The following is a 17,173-nucleotide window of genomic DNA, read 5'->3' on the forward strand; positions in this document are numbered from 1 at the left end:
GACAATGTAAAAACCCAAACACTGGGTTTCACATTTGATACGTGGGCAAACTTGCCAATGAACTGTGACCTGATAGGGAAGGCGGGCTGATGAAGGTGATCCAATGGGAGGATAGTGCTGTGGTCATGAAAATGAGGCTTTTCTGTAGCATGTCAGCCAACCCAGACCCTAGGCAGTACGTCGTCCCTCAGTTCTCCAGATGCTGTTTTTGCAGGTTCTACCAAGTGCTTGTCGATTACCCTAGGTGTAATTGTCTAGGGAAGAGCTGAATGTAAGTGAGGGTGTAGAGCACTGGGCAGGGCGACAGTGAAATGCAGTTAGAGGCAGCAAGAGAGTCCCGGTTTGTTCTCACGTAACTGGACTTGAACGCTCCAGCGCAAGCAGAGTGCTGGGGTGGATTCCACTGCCGAACCACGGCAGCTCGGCTTTACTCCTCAGCGTGGGCTGGGAACCAGCTGCGCAGCAAGTTAGGAAATGGAAAGCAAGCGTAGTGGCTATAGTCTCGGCGGATACCCCGGAGCAGTTGCCTTGGGATTGCCTAAAGTGTTTAGCGTCCACCAAATAATCGAATTTCTAAGATGGGCCATGCGGGATCCCTGCCACATGGGCGTGGGGGCAGCGCGCCCCTCCCTGCCTCGGCTGCTGTGTGTCTTAGTCTTCGCGTTTCCCCTTGGCGTCTCCTCTGGTCCCTGTCCATCTTGTGCGCCATGTGTCCCTGAGGGCGAGTCACACCTGTGTCTGAGTCTGCTGTAAGGTGTTCAGTCTACCTCAAGGGGTCATCATGGTAAGCTCTGTCCCACGGCATCCTCCGCCCATCGCCACACACACTGGAATGTATCCCCCCCCATGCCCCATCCCTTCGACAACCTCTGACCCTGTCTTTCCTGTTATCACCACAAACTCCTAGTGCAAATTGGATGCTGCTTTAAATGTGAAAACAATTGTTCAAAAGCTATAAAACCTGAATGAAAGCTGAAGCTGAATTTATAAGCCTTGTTGCATATGAGCCAAAAGTGCAAAAAGCTCTATATAATGAACTAACCTGCCACTCGTATAAATATAAATATATATAAATATATTAAAATCAGACTGTTCTACAAAATTGTGTATTTGTATTTTTGTGTACGTACAATTTTCTGCTAAGCAGAAGGAGGATGTAGTATAGGATGCTGTGAGAAGAGATTTGGTTTAATCCTATTTCTTTGTTACTTATTTTTGTTAACATCAGATGCCTGTCTTTGTCTTCTATGTGTATGACACTGTGTGGAAAGCTGCAGTATCTCTCTTCCTGAGGTCCAGAGTCCATTAAAGAATAAGCATGGGGCTTAGAGTTGTTTTGGCCACTGAACACAGGTGAGCCAACAGAGTTCGGCTCCCGTATGCGGTGCAGTGCGGCCTGGAGCTGCTCGTGGTCCTGTGGGACGGAAAGAAAGGGCCCCCCACTTCAGGCTGGTCACTGTATTTTGACTTCCCTCTGGGAAGCAAAATCTCACTTGTAAAAATCAACTTCCAGGACAAAAGATGATCTGATGCCACTTTTCTGGGTCTACCAAGAAGGGACACAGATCTCTCTGAACTTTGCAACAGGCCCTTATATTTTGGGGCCAGAAGTTTGCCCAGAAAGCAGCAGGTGGCCCTGCCTGGCTGAAGCCCGGCTCATCGGCCACCCTTGGGCTTCATCTCCCTCCTCCGAATAGTTGCTGCCTTCTTCAGATCAGGTAACCACAACGCCTCCCCGCTGCTGATGCTTCATCCCCACACCTCCAGCCCCAGTGACCTGGAGCTTCTCAGAACCCACTTTGCTGGTGCTAAAACACAAGAGGGGGTGAAAGTGGCTGCCAGTAATGGCCAGAAAGCAGCCACCAGAGGCCACGCTGAAAGACAAGCTCTGGGTGCCCAGGGGCTGACAGGCCAACCACGCGGCGGGTCCCAGGCCCCACCCACTGCTGCCCTATGCCTCTGAGCTCCACGGTGGCCCCTCTCCATGGGAACCTCCTCTAGGGAGAGCGATACTGCACCTTCACCTGTAGGACTCATCTTTATAACAATGTGTAATGGCTGTAGCAAAAAGCCCTTGTTTCTAGATGTAAATGGTCCAAGAAACAAGCGCTCCATTGTATTGAATAAAATAGTTCAAATGAGTCCTGTATCATTGTATCTCCTATTCTGGATTAGTGCCTTTTGGACAGTAGACTGTTCTGTAATTAAAATGTAGTATACTGCTTTTTTGTACAGTTTTGTTTTAATAAAACTTTTTTTTAATTTGTGTTTATTTTAGTATTGTACCTATTAGAGAATAAAATGTATAACTGAATACAGACTGGCTGGGATTTCTTTGGATCAAAATGATCATTTGGGAAGTGCCCAACCCGAACAAAGAGATGGAACATTTTGAACATGGGTCCCTTTGGGTATTTAAAATGACTTGGGAAGGCTCACACAGCTGCTGCATGCCCCGTGGGTAAGGGCAATGCCGAGCCCAGGAAAGCCCCTCTACTGCTCCACTCCCAGACCCTCCAGCCTGTGCTGGGCTCATGTCTGGGTCACACTAGGCAAGGCTGTGCCTCCTGGAAGTCCCCAGACCTCACCCTCCCTCATGGTGGCATACTGCCACCTGGCCTGCCGTCTCCCCACCATCTTCAAGCTGCATGGTCACTTGAAGACTTGGCCACCCCTAAGGCCATCAGGATCCTTGAAGCTCTTCCCCACTCTGAGAGCCAGCCTCTGACTTACATTAGTTGCTGAAGTCCATGCAGCTTCTCCATTCCAGGCCACGCCCTGAGGCTCATTGTCTTAAGAGAGCTCTGTCTCTCTTGGGTCTGCACCTTAAGCAATAAAAAACAGTAAATAAAGCCAGGCCTTCATTACTGGTTTTCTCTAAAGGCTTCCAGTGGTTGGCATCAAATTCTTAAGCAGGACTCGAGGACAATGTGCCCACGCTTGCCCCTCCCTTTTCAGAAAACCTAAGATAAATATGCTGTGTCTTCTTTTCTTCACATATATTATGAGAAAAGATTATGCAGAATTTTAAGCTGCCCCAAACCCTGTTGAAGTTGCCAAGTGGAGGCGGGGAGGGGTTTAGGGTGGGGGGTGAGGGCAGGGACCAGCCCTGAGGACGTCCCCACCCATATTCCCCTTTCTTGGCCCCAGATTGCTATTTTTGCTTAAGCAGAAGTGCTGATGAGCCAACCTTCCCACAGCCCACCCAACCTTTCTCCATGTGCACCGCACAGCCCAGACTGCTCCCGACTGCCCATGTCCTCAGAGCACTCTAGGGCCAACTCCCTCAACCCCAAGGCCCTCCTGGGTGCATCAGCACCACCCTACCATGGCACCCATTGGGACAGCTTGCTTCTGTACACCATGAGGACAGGCACAGGGCGAGTATGTGAATGTGACAGTGAGTGGAAGAAATGAACTGGGTGTGACGTCCATTATAGCCCGTTTCAGAGTCTGAGCGACTCCAAAAACCCCACAGCCTTAGACAAACAAAAGACATCTGATTGAGTTGCAAGAGTGTAATGGCTTGAAAAATAAAATCCACTGTAGGTGCCAGATCAATTCTGTGTTCAGATTCCTCCCTCACTCAGAGCAGGGCATCTCCGGCTGCCAAATTTTTGTCATTATTTGGCAGTGCTTGTGTCCGAGCACTCTTCTGCACTGAGGAATATACCTCAGACCCTGCCTGGCCATGCCGGCAGATGGTCACCACTGGTCAGCCCTCGGAGTGGCTGAGGCCTCCACTTCTAAGTGTATTTTATATCCAAGGGCCGAGTGATTCACTGTCACAGAAAGAAAACAGCTTTACACAGGGCCACCAGCACCTCTGCCTCCTTGTTGGAATGTGCACTGGCTGCCCAGCTGGTAAGACAGGCCACCCAACCCTTCAGGCAGACCGCAAAGCCCAGACATCTCCCAACTCCCCTGTGCCACTGTAGCCCTGTGGCTGAGTGGGAATCCACTGGCGAATGGAAGGAAGCCAGGTCACCTTGCCTGGCTCGAAAGTTGGACCCAGCAACCTCAGGACCATTCCAGGCCCACGCCGGGTACAACTGGGTGGGAGGCTGCAGAATGCAGCCCCACTGCCCACAACCATGATCACCGCCTCCCAAAACATCTTGTTACAGACCCCTGCGGAGGCTGCCCACCTCTGCAGAGGGGAAAGAAGTCCTCTCACCACGGTTTCAGGGAAGAGGGGAGACCCAGTGTAGGAACTATGACGAAGGTTACAGTGGACAATGGAGTCAGGCCTGAGAACCAGGGACAGTCCCTACCAGGTCTCCCAGTAGCACCACTTACCTGGGGTCAAAGGGCTCCAGAAAGTTCCTATGGTTCCTGGCTTCTGTAAGGAGCTGAAGTCCAAACAAGGAAAGATGACTCGGAACCAGGGGCCCACCTGGGCTCTTTAGTCCAAATCATGAACAGCTCAGCCTCTGGAGTCCATGGGCCAGGGGCCAGGACAGTCTGCTGCTGTTCCCCGGTCTTCCTCCTCCCAGTCTCAGTTTGGAAAAGCCCCACCACCACCTTCGCTGAGAACAGTGATGGGAGGCCTGCCAGGGGCTCTAAACCCCGTGTCAGGGTCGGGGAAGGAGAAGCAACAAGACGGGCCTCAGACATGATGCAGGTGAGAAATCGTCTGGTTTTATTGAGAAGCTGTTGGTCATTTGAAGGAAAGGCATATACGGTATAAAATTACAGGTGGTTTAGTTCATTACACAATACAAATCATTAGAGTCTCTAAAAGTCATTGCAGTCTTTGGATTAAACTCCCATTTAATGTATACCAAATCAATATAATCCCGGAATGAAAGTCACTTCTTTATATGTGGACTCCTCACATTTACACGAATCCAACATACAGAAGCTGTTCCAAGACCCCCCAACACCATTAGTGTCAGCAGCCCACCAGGAAGGCACCACGGACTTCACGGAGAGAAAAATGCTTTTGGGTTCAGTGGGTCAGTATCTTGGGCAGGAAGCACAGGGTGACTCCTGTCCCAGGGCTCAGGCACAAGACAAGCCCAGCACCAAGGCACCATCTTCCGGGGAGTCCCTGGGGGGAGCTGAACCGCACCGAGAATCCTGTGTCGTGAGCACTGCACTGCCACACACACACTCAGGACTTCCTGTTTCACATACAGGGAACTTTGAAGGCAAGAGGATAACACGCTGGAAGTATTGGGGGGACCTGAACACCTCCACCTCTCAGGCCCCAGCAGTCACATCTCCAGCTCTGTTCTCTTGTCGAGCACACAAGGACCACCTTGTTGCACCCAGAAACGCCTTCCCCTCCCCACCTCCGCCCTCCTGCTCCCTCTGGTCAGGCCTGGGCACTCGGGACCTCAGTCATACACCTGTCCCTGTGCCCTCTGCTGCTGGACGCAGTGCCTGGGGCAGAAGTGAGCCTTCACCCTGGAGCCACAGTTTCTCATAAGGGCCCGAGGGAAGTGGCAGGGCAGGGCCAGGGGTGTTCTGGGCACACGACGAGAAGCAGTGTCCCCGGAAGGATCCCCTGTCCCCATCTCTGACAGCAGTGCGCGTATGGTTACTGCTCTTACCAGCCTTGGGTAGCATCTGCCGGCTGACCCACACAAAGGTGCCACTCCCGGGCCTTCCAGGAACGCATTGGGAGCCCTAAAGCGGGCAGGCGAGCGGGCATTCCTGGGAGTTAGGTCTGCTGGTCAGGGAGGCAAGAAGAGAAGACAGGAGCCGGCCGCCCTGACCCGCCACCCTCGAGCCCGCACCTCCTGCCTGCCAAGCGCCGGCCCTCGGTCAGCGGGGCTCACTGCCTTAGGACCACGTCGCTGCACGTCCGACTTTCCCAGCCACAAGCTGACATTAGTCTGCACCGAGCAGCAAGAGCGAACAGGGCCTGGGCCCAAATCCATCTGCTCAAGTCAGGACACTTGTGTCCCCCAGGACTTCCCCGAAACGGTGCCACAGGAGGCCACTGCTGGGCGGATGGGCTCAGCCACCAAGAGGTGCCAGGTCACACACAGCCCACCCACCTGCCGCTTTTCCCTGAGCGTCCCCACCACAGGGCCCAGGCGCTCCCCTCTCACCTAGGCCACAGTGACACTAGGGGACCCAAGAACAAACTTCTCAGTGAAACAGGTTTTAAAAAGCAAGCCACTGTGCTGGGAAGAGGGCTGAGTAAAAAGCGAGGCAGAGGTGACAGTGCTTATCCAGGGACAGGCGCCACAGGGTTCCCCGAAACACTGGCTGAGGACAGGGAGGCCCAGTATGAGTGTCTCCGCCTAGCCTGGCCTCAGCCCTTGTGTCCCTCACAGCCACTGGGGAGGGAAGGACACTTCTCTTCGAAGCCAGGCCTGGGACGGGCCTACCGTGAAGACTACTTCGCTGGAGGCTTCCTGCCCCTAGAGAACCAGAGCCTTCCACAGCGCTTTCTAGTTGTCCAAATGTGAGAACTAGAAACCAGCTGCCAAGAGTGGCTGTGTGAACCTTGACCCAGGGTCCTGTCCCTAGATTGGTGGCCTGGGGCTGTCAGGCTGTTACCTCTGCCATGCCCTCAACCAGCTCCCCCTGCCTTCCACACAGAGATGCTGACCCCCACCCCACAAAGCTGGCATCAAAGGCTCCGGGAGCAGAAGTGCCCCAGCAAGGAAACAGAGGCCACCGGGCTGTCCTGCCCACCCCATGCATGGTGGCCTGGAGACATGGCTGCTGCGAGGGTCTGGAGACAAACCAGGCGCACCCCCCACATGGACGGGCCCAGCCCCACACTGTCAGGGCCTGGGAGTTGCCACAGAGTTAAAATGACCCCAGGACCTTCCTAGAAACCAAAAGTGCACCAAATAAAGTAGTGATGCCTCTTCCTTTGTTACCGACTACGGAAGCACAACACCATTCTCCCAGGTTTTTGCTTTTATCCAAGTTAAGAGTAAGGCCACTGTGGATCCCCAATAGAGGGGCATGAGGAGGGGGCTGCATCCTCTGCCGTCCCCAGGACCCTCCACCTGGACAGGAGGCTAGCAGCTCTGCAATGGCCAGCAAGGCCACGACATGCAAGGCAGGCCCTGGGCCCCGACGCGCAGGCAGATGATGATTGCGCCTCGCAAATGATTACGGATTTTGAAAAAATAAATATAAATAAATAAATTCCAAGCCTTCTGTGAAGGGAATAAATGGCAAACGTAAGGGACTTTGCAGCTGTAAAGACACCAAGACACCCACCAAGAAACCGTGAAGAAACCCTAGCCGAGGAGGGGTAGGAGGAGGCTCAGGCCCTCGGCCCCACCTGGGGCACCAGGGCCATGTGCCAGAGCCCAGGCCCTCCAGAGGCACTTGGAGAACCTGGGACCAGGGTGGGAGGCTGGGGAGCTTGAGGAGTGAGCCGGGACATCCTGGGTGGGTGGAGGAAAGGCACTGGTTAGAATTCTGGTTTACGTTAAGACATTAGTGGGGCCACCAGAATGAAAATGACAGAGCAACATAAGGCCCCAGGCACAGGCACACAGCGAGATGGCTGGGCGCTATGCCAGCCAGGGCCTCGGTCCCCACATCCCCCAGCCCCTGCAGGAACCCAGAACCTTCCACCTGAGGAGGTACAGCTGAGGCCACCTCTTTCCCCAGGTAGAGAAGAAACAAAGCTTCCAGAAGCCCAGGGAGGTCGCCAGCCCTGCATTGTGCAAAAAGCATTCACTGCCTTGCCTCCAGGGAAGGGGCCACAGGGCTCCCAGTTCCCCAGGGCTTCCGGTTCCCCAGGCTGTTGCTGGCAGACTCAGAGGGGCCCGGCACCCCAAGAAGAGTTCGCCCTGAGGTGTTAGCTCAGCTGGCCCAGGATTTCCGATTCTCAGGGTTCTTGTGGCTCCTGTCGGCCTTGGCCAGGGCAGCTGTCAGCGAGGCCAGGTTGGTGGCAGAGCCCGAGAGGGTGGCGCTCCGGCGGGCCTCGGGGGCGCCCAGTCGGAGCCCCGCGCTGCGCCGCCGCATGGGGCCTGTGGCCCTGCGAACCCTGCTGGGCCTGACCAGCAGCCCGTAGCCAGGGTTACACCTGAAGTACTGCTTCCCGCCGATGGAGCCGTCATTCTTACCTGCAGGGGAAGGAAAGAGCGAAATGGAGGGCAGGCCAGCTGCAGACACTCCCTGCACCTCCCTTGCCTCTGCAGAGGCCATGTGCCCACAATGCCAACCCCCACGCCATCCCCTGGCACAGCCCTACACAGCTGACACTCAGACACTGGCCATTGTCTGGCAGGGACCAGCTAAGTGAATGTGGCCAGGGCATAAGGTGACCACCTCCCAGGACAGCAAGCAGTGGTGACCAAGGATGCCCAGCCCCAGTCCACGGCCTCAGGCAGGAGGTGACAGGCCCTAGGAGTGCCTTTCGGGAGCGAAGGTGCAGGCCAACCACCAAGGCAGAGCTGGCCACCCGTGAGGGAACACACCCATCTCCACCTAGACCCTGGCCTGGGCTGGGTGGTGGCAGAATGGTTATTTTGCGGCATCTATGAAATGGAAACTGTCAAAACTGCCGAATGATGGCAAGTCAGATGCCAGCGAGATGTGTCAGGATGGGGTGAGGAAGAGCTTCCTCGAACAGCAACGCGCGGATGCTTAAGGTGAAGAATAAGAAAGCAGGGCCCAGGGAGTGTGGGGGGTCAAGGAACCGGAGCAAAGGGACCAGGACGGCCATGGCCATGGGAGGATGGGTGCAGGATCTTTGTGGCCAAAATCATCCGGAATCTTCCTTGCCGCCTCCAGGGACCAGCCCTGCCCCTGCCTTGCCCTGCAGGCCCAGCTGTTCCTCCCGGCCTCTCTCCTGCCTGGACCCTGACCCCTCCCAGGCCGGCCACGCTCCCGCTTTCCCCTACCCCCAGCACCGCCCTAGAGACTGGAGCCCGGCACCCACCTGAAGGCAGGTCCAGCTCCACGCCGACCCACGTGCCCTCCTGGAAGTCGACGGGACCCACATATCTCACCACGCCCGTTTTGTGGGCGCCCACGGTGACGAACTCGCCCTCTCGGAGCCACTCTGGAGCCCCGTCGGCTTCCTCGGAATCGGAGACCGGGGCCTGTCCCCCAGTGCCCGCAGCCGGCGCATCCCGCTCGGCCCCCGGGGAGCAGCCGGCGTCTCCACCCAGCATGCGCGAGAAGGAGCGCAGCTCCGAGGCTCGCACCCTCCGGACGCGGAATGGGGAGCCGGGCGCCAGGGCCTCCAGGTCGGGGCGCTCCTGGCTGGGGCTCACCAGCTGCTGGGGGCTGGGGGGCTCCTCGGCGGGGGCGGCCATGGGCGGCGGGGGGCGGCGGATGGGCGTCTCTGGCTCGGCCTCAGGGGCGGCGGGCGCGGGGCCGGGCGGGGCAGCAGCGTCCAGGCCGGGGCCCAGTGCGTCCGACAGGGTCGCGGTGGAGACGCTGTGGGAAAAGTACCCGCTGGAGGCCTCGCTCAGGGGGCTGGGGGGCCCGTCCTGCGCTTCCGGGGCCGGGGTGGCCGCTGTGACCACGGGGACAGGCGGCGGGGAAGGCGCTTTGGAGGGCTTGTCGCCGATCTTCAAGGCCGGGGCCCCCATCGTCTGCACCAGCACGTCAGGACCCGTCTCCAGCTGAGCCTGCAGCGGGACAGAGGGAAGCAAAGGCTGAGAGCAGAGAACTTCCCAACAACATCCACACCAGCAGCTGACTGTGAAGACAGCCAGCCAGAGGCAGGGGCTCAGCCTGAAACCCCAGTGCTTACAGAGGGCAAGGTGGAAGATGGCTTGAGCCCAGGGATCCAAGAACAGCCTGGGCCACACAGTGAGACCCCATCTCCACAAAATAAATAAAGAGCACGGCTGGGACTGGCCAGGCCTGGTTCCCACAATGGTTCTGCGGCTTAGGTCTATCAGGCCCTCGCTTCACAAGTGACAAAGGTGTAGGGGCAACTGTGCACCTCACAGGCCCCGTGCTGGGTGCCTGGGCTCAAAAGTGCTAGCCACAACCATAGCCCTCGCCTCATCAACTCGACCTTTCATACAGAACAGAGTCCAGGACCTGCCATGCAGGGCCAGCGTGCTACAAGGACCAAAGCCCCTTGCCACAGAGGGTGGCACACAGTAGGTGCACACCCAAACCTTGCTACAGCTAGTTAGCTTTTGTCCCATAGAGACAAAGCCCCTGACCACCCCTGACCTCAGGAAGAGGCTGAGTCACTAAAAAAGCCAGAAGAGCACTTTTGTCTCCGGCAAAACCTAAACAATGATCTCATCGGAGGACCGGAACACGCTCAGCACAGCCTGGCCAGCGCAGGCACCACAAGAGCCACGGGCCTGTGGCCTGGCTGGGCATCCAGGGCAAGGAGGCAGTGGGACGAGGTGGCGGATGATGGGGAAATGGGGGCGACAAGGTGGTGGATGAGGGGGGAATGGGGAGGATGAGGCAGTGAATGGAGGGGGACGAGGCGGCGGATGAGGGGAGAATGGGGGGGAGGAGGCGGTGGATGAGGGGGGAATAGGCAGGGGATGAGGAGGGGGAGGAAGGTCCCTTGGGCCATGGCCCTTTCTGTCCGAGTCGGCTGTTCTGGCTGCTATGGAAAGCAGGTCCCATGTCAGGGGTTGGGGGACCTCAGACCCTAGAGACAGGCCAGGAAGTAGCCCCCAGGGAGAAGCCACCAAGAGAGGCCGGCCGCTCTCTCCACATCAGTTACTCTGAGTCACCCAGGCAGAGGACACACATACACACACACACCGCCCGAATCTCATGGGGGATAACAGCCACCGCTTGCCCAAATTCTGCTGTTTCTGGGGTGTTCTTTCGTCTGTAACTAAAGCCCTGTGAAGCAGCTACTGGATCCTATTTCTATTTGCAATGACTGGAGAAAAGGAGAAGGCAGGAACAAGGAAGGAGACTGGCGGGGTGCAGAAGGTTGCTATCCAGAAGAAATATGTTTTCCGATATTTACGGAAAAATTATTTATATTACAGGAATGGTCATTTTCCATTGAAATACAGGATTTATTTGAACGGGGAAGAGGCAGAGATCTATAAGTCTCCTACTGTTACTTGGCTTACCTCAGCAGCTTGATAAATCATGCCTTTTCCCAGGAACTGTCATTTATATTTCTGTTTCCAGGGGCCCTCTTTTCCCCACAAGCCACACTCTCAGGGTATGAAATTAACGGCACCTCTTGAGATTAACAGCCCATTTTTGTGATGAATCTCTGGGCTGCAAAATTTACTCAATTCAATGTATCAATAACTGTCACTAGCATAAATACTCTAAAAGATTAGGCAATCCTTCAATCATTCTTCCTTTGCATGTTGCACACATTTTATTTATTCTCTTCTATTTTAGTTTTAATATCACTGGCCATGCAGGGAAGAAAACACAGAACCACAAGAGCCGGAAATCTGAACAGTAACCAGGGTCCTGAAATGGCTTCTGTTACCTGCCCCCACCCCAGGTGAGGCCAGCCACTGTCACTTCCGCACCTGGCGCTGAGGGCCAGGCCAGGCTGTCCCAGGAGGCGGCCAGCCGCATGACTCAGATTTGCAGGTATCATCCCGTTGGCTTCCACCTAAGTCACTGGCTTGGATGGGCAGGAAGGATTGTGGCATTATTGTGTTGCAGGCCTCCAGAGAAAAAGCCCTGATCCAAGGCCCCGCTAAGTGAAAAGGAAGGAACTGGGGGCAGAGCGGCAGTGTCAACCAAAGAGGGCGCGGGACAGCGGGAAGCAGCCAGTGGCCGCAGCCTGGGAGGCCTGCCGGTTATGGCACTCCTTGCCGCGTCCCCCTCAACTGGAGGTGACTTGTGGGTTGAAACCCAGGTGCCATCTCTGGATTATACCCTTACCAATGAAGGAGGCATTTCTGGAGACTTCGGGAAAAGCTTGGAAAACACCATGATGAGCTCCAGAAGCTGCTGCCTTCACCGGCAACGGGCCTGCTCTGGCCATTTCGCTGCCCAGGGGCACTCAACCTGCCTCACAAAGTGACCAGCACCACTCCCAGGAAAGGGGCACCCTGATCTCGTCCACAGCAAATTCGTGAACGTTCAGTGTGCACTGGAGTAAAAGGGTCATTCAGACAGAAGGACGTTCATGGAGGTCTGAATATTCTTTCACATTATTGTGCCTCTGTTTCTGTTCTTTTAATAAAGAAAATTTTCCTAAGAAGATACAGCATTTCCTAAGAGAATGAAAGCGCAGGAGGAGAAAACAGATTTGCTGTTCATCAGATGAGAGTGCTGTTGATCTGTGGGGGATCATAAGAGACAATTTTCTCCCAGCTTAGCGTCATCTTTTCACGCTGATATCATGAATCAGGATGAAATGTAAAACTGAGAATTAAGCAAACATTTAGAAGAAGGAGATGGTTCTGTTTATAGCAATCTCCTCTGCCTAGCTGTGGGCTATTAAGGCAGCAGACTATATTAGCAGTCAAGCACCTAAAAGTTTAGCAATCGTATGATTAACAAGTCGAACACAGAAAAGCGTAACAAGGAAAACAGAGAAGGAGAAGACCGCGACCTATATTATAGCCAGTTACCAAAGCAGGAACACCAACATCAAAAACTACCGGTGTGGACTCAACAGTTTCAGCATCAGGACCACCCGCTGTAGGAGGGGCGGCCACCCACGGCCTGACTGACTCACCTCCTCCATCCTGGTCACCCCGACGTCTGGGCCGGCCAACTGCACCATGATGCGGGGCACGGGCTGGGGAGGCAAGCGTGCAGGTCAGGGGTTGAGGGACAGAACAGAGGTAGCGGAGAGGCTTACGCTGCACGGGCTGGAGGGCCAGGACCTGCCCAAGGGGAACCGGCCCAACCAGGGTGCAGGTGCGGGGCTCCACACCCTCCAAGGAACCAGGGACCCAGCAAGGGGCTCCTCCCCCAGCCAAGGACACAGGCTGCACGCCAAGATCACAACACAGTGGTGCACTGATGTGTGCGATGATGCTTCCTCCCTCCAATCACATATGCACATGACAAATGAGTGCTGGGCCTGTACAGACAAGCGTTATGAGACAGGAAAGATCTAGAAAGACGTCCAGCAGTAGGAGAAAGCCACACCAGGGCCTGACTCGGGGAGACGAAGGCATGTAGTCACAGGCGGGGAGGAGGGAGGCCAGGCTGGCTGGAGCACAAACCCAGAGCCCAAGACGGCAGGCACACGTCTGCAGCAGGCCCTGGGCATCAAAAACTAACCCAACTCAGAGAGGAAGGGGGCCCCACCGAGTCCCCAGCAAAGCAAGACGGCAGCTGAAGACCAGAGATTCTGACCGGGCAGGGACACAACCTGACCAGAAGGAGATTTCAAGCCCAAAGAGGCAGATCAGTAACACGACTCCAGCAACAGAGCAGGGGTGAGGAGATAAGAGCCAAGAAAGAACCTGGTTACTTGTGGACACTGGGCCAGGCAGCATTAAAGAGAGAGAGCAAAGCAACATCAGAGCCAGGAGAAGGGAAGGCCAGGGGAGAGAAGGAGCCAGAGTGGCCTTCTGTTGCTGCGGAGCATCCGGCGGCTATGGGACACAGAAGCAGCTAAGCAGACGCGTTCATCCCGGGAAGAAGCTGGGAACACGCCACACCTCCTCAATCCTCTCACCCCCTAACTGCAGTAATCGGGCCTGGCCTCACGCGCAGGGCTCTCATGAGGGTCCCGTTCTGCCAGGACAGCCAAGGGGTGGGCTTCTCCCTTGTGGGTCCACTGGGCACAGCTGGTCGCTGCTCAGTTACTGAACTTAAACTGCCCAGCACTGTGGACTCCACCTATCCCGCCTGCCTTCCCCCAGCCTCAGCTGTCCTGGTGCTGGGCACCTGAGGCCTCCACAGAGTCGGGCCTTGTGGACTGAGCGGCAGGCGCGCAGCTGGACTGCCCAGGCTTCTCCCTTCTACTGGGGAGCCTGGACTCCAGCACAGGGAGAAGAGCCCTGAAAGAAGCCAGCCCGCTCGGCAGGGCGCTCACCACGTTTACAAGCATGGACTAGCCTCACTTCACCGAAGGGCACCGCTGTGACCATGAGTACCTTGGGGCTGCTTCTGGGAGAAAAGTTTAAGAGGGAATTGACTCTGCGGAAGGTAGGGGGCACTGGCAGGATTTCAGAAAAGGCACAGTGGAGAGGACTCAGGAGGAAGCGCAGCGATCAGGCTTCAAGACCTGGAGGGATGGGAGCCAGATGTGGTGGCCCACACCTGCAGTCCCAGCTACTCAGCAGGCAGAGGCAGGAGGATTACTTAAGCTCAGGAGTGGGAGGCTGCAGTGAGCTGTGATCACACCACCATATTTCAGCCTGGGCAACAAAGCCATCCCTTGTGTCAAAGGAAAAAAAAAAAAAGGTGGAAGGACCAAGGAAATGCACAAAAGGAATGTGTACTTTACCCTGCAAACACTGGGGAGGTCCTGGGGTGGTCTGAGGCCAGGGACAGCCAGCGCCAGGGTGCGGTCAAGACTAAGTGAGCAGCCAACGGGACCGGGGAAGGGAGGGTCCCCTGGTGGCAGTGAGGCCACTGCACATGACACAGCCCGAAGGACAAGACCTCTGGCCTCCACCTCAGTTCCTGAGCAGAACAGTGTCCCCTCTGTGCCCCTTGCAGCACTCAGCTCCTTCTGTCCCCGCCGCTGCTCCCCATGGCGCCACCTACTGCCACCTCCCAGAGAAGAAAGCGAGGCTCACGCGTGAGTCCCACGCTGCCAGGCAGTCCTTGCGGCAGGGGCTATCTTCATTTTTCTCCCCACAGTATTTAACGTTCCCACAAATGGGAAGGTGTTCCAGGGTATATTTCATGACAAAAGCAGAAAAAACATTTCACAAATTCCAAAATTCTTGCATTCATCAGCTACATCTTACCTACAGTGGACAGGACTGAGAGTCCACTGTTTCTACTAAGGTCAAGTTTATCCCCCTTAAAGCCTAAAAACGTAAAAACCCCAAGGATGGAACGGTAACTGCCCAGCACGAAACCTTTTCTAAAATCACGTGATTCCTGCCCTCTGAAGCCGACCACGCAAACAAGTTACACTTTCCTTCAAAACGCAGTGTGACTGGAAAGCCAGGTAGATGGATGCTTTTTAAATATTTGCTGAAATGGATTTACGGACCAGATTGACTGCCACCTTGGTTCTTTCCCTCCACGTATAAAAATTCAGCTCAACAGAGACTGCATCAGGTCCTACAGCATGGGGGTATGGCACCAGGGGCTCTGCTCTCAGCAGATGAGCAGCCTGATTGGTGGGAAATACGTGAGCAAGTCACTAAAATCCAGGAATGTGACACTGGAGTGGAAGCTCAAAAGCACAGAGGAGACCGGGCGCAGTGGCTCCCACCTGTAATCTCAGCAGTTTGGGAGGCCAAGGCAGGAGGATCACCTGAGGTCAGGAGCTCAAGACCAGCCTGGCCAACATGGTGAAACCCTGTACCTACTAAAAATACAAAAAAAAAAAAAAAAAAAAAAAAAAAAAAAAAAAAAAAAAAAATTAGCTGTGCATGGTGGCAGGTGCCTGTAATCCCAGCTACTCAGGAGGCTCAGGCAACAGAATCATTTGAACCCAGGAGGTGGAGGTTGTAGTGAGCCAAGACTGCACTATTGTACCACTCCTGCCTGGGCGACAATAGTAAAACTCCATTTCAAAAAAAAAAAAAAAAAGAATTCAGAGGAGGAAGGGGTCATAAATAGAATGGGTGTGAATATCACATGAAGGAGGCTTTTGACACAGGCCTTGGGTATGAGTTCAGCAACCTTTTTAAGGATGCCAAATATATCGACCACGAACACTGAGGTACTGTGTCATCATCCTTCACGCATAATAGCTGCAATTTCCAAGTGTGTCTGTCTCACTTTCCTGCTCTTCTGCATCTCACCTGTGCAGGTGGTCACCTCCCATTTCAGGGCTCAAAACATTTCAGATCTTAAGTTCATTAATCCTTACGACACATCTGGTAACTATTAAAAAAATGGCTGCAAAGTTTTTTGCAGCTATAAATATTAAGGAGAAGTCCCGTGAGGCAACTGAATATAATTATCTACATTTCACACTACAGAAACTGAGGCTCAGAGAACATTTACCTACCTAATGGTTAAACATATTCACGTTGTCACACAAGTGAGTGACAGGGATGGAAAAGGATTTAGTTCTCTAGTGCTGGCTGAACCTGCAATCACGCCGTCCACTGGGCGCTGGAAAAACTGGACAGATGAACAGCTTACAGGCCACAGAACAACTTAGAAATATTTCAGGGAAAAGGTGCCGGTCACTGCTCTAATAATATTGCACTACTTTTTAACTCTGGCTTTCACGTTTCTACATGAATACATGGGAGATCAGGTCAGCATTTCATAACTTGGAACAAAAGCTAGAAGAATAAAATAACTCCCTGACGTGACATACAACATCTCCAAGGAGACACACCTTGCCTTGCTTGCTCCCCTAGTCCACTCAGAATTCCTTCAATGCACGGCTTTTCCGGACCCTTCCTCACGCCACTCCTCCCGCTAGGGAATCGTGTTCCCCCTGGTGAATACGGATCCATTTCTAAGTCTCTGCTCAAGCCTGATCTAATTCTCCTGAAACTGCCAGGGGCAGTGCCCACTCATTTCGCTGTGTCGTCCGTAGACACACGTGACAGTACCTAGAGTGTCATCTCGCACTGTTTCTTCATCTGCTTATGTGGCTCTAAAGAGGCTTCTCTAAACTTCAGGTTCTTGGAAGGGGACAGACCACATCTCATTCACCCCGGTATTTCCTTACGTAAAACAGTAGCTCAGTGTTTGCTCAATGAACAAACAAATGCATAATTTACTTAGCAAGTGACACACAGAAGACTAAATTGTACAGTTACCCAGGAAAGAACAGACAGTCTGAAATGTGGGCATCAGGGGAAGTAAAGCAGAAAAGAGGTCTCAGTTGAAGGAAAAAAATAATCACTGTAGAACTTCCCCAACATTGCATTTTCTGATGTATTTTTTCTTGTTTGAAAATAAACCTTTCATGACTAAAAATCACCCCTTACCCTGAATTTCAGAAATTCTTAAATGTCATATTTTAATGGTGCCTATACTAATACAATCCTCCGTCTAGTTTTAAACACTAACCAATGATTTAAATCCAAGTATAGAAAATTACTTTTTAGGCCGGGCGCGGTGGCTCAAGCCTGTAATCCCAGCACTTTGGGAGGCTGAGGCGGGTGGATCACGAGGTCAAGAGATCGAGACCATCCTGGTCAACATGTTGAAACCCCGT

The 17,173-nt window shown here is 54.1% G+C and overlaps 1 protein-coding gene across 1 annotated transcript in view; it reads right to left on the reverse strand.

The window, feature by feature from the left end:
- Positions 1 to 4,619: 4,619 nt before the first annotated feature.
- Positions 4,620 to 17,173, reverse strand: part of KIF13B (kinesin family member 13B) — a 187,714-nt gene continuing 175,160 nt past the window's right edge. The window contains exons 38-40 of the mRNA XM_037742659.1: positions 12,587 to 12,649; positions 8,870 to 9,566; positions 4,620 to 8,051 (exon numbers count right to left, since the gene is read on the reverse strand). Of these exons, the coding sequence (XP_037598587.1) occupies positions 7,789 to 8,051; positions 8,870 to 9,566; positions 12,587 to 12,649 (1,023 nt within the window). The 3' untranslated portion in view covers positions 4,620 to 7,788. The remainder of the gene's footprint in view (positions 8,052 to 8,869; positions 9,567 to 12,586; positions 12,650 to 17,173) is intronic.

The sequence above is a fragment of the Cebus imitator genome, unplaced genomic scaffold (assembly GCF_001604975.1).
Source record: "Cebus imitator isolate Cc_AM_T3 unplaced genomic scaffold, Cebus_imitator-1.0 Scaffold125, whole genome shotgun sequence".
Taxonomy (NCBI): Eukaryota; Metazoa; Chordata; class Mammalia; order Primates; family Cebidae; genus Cebus; species Cebus imitator.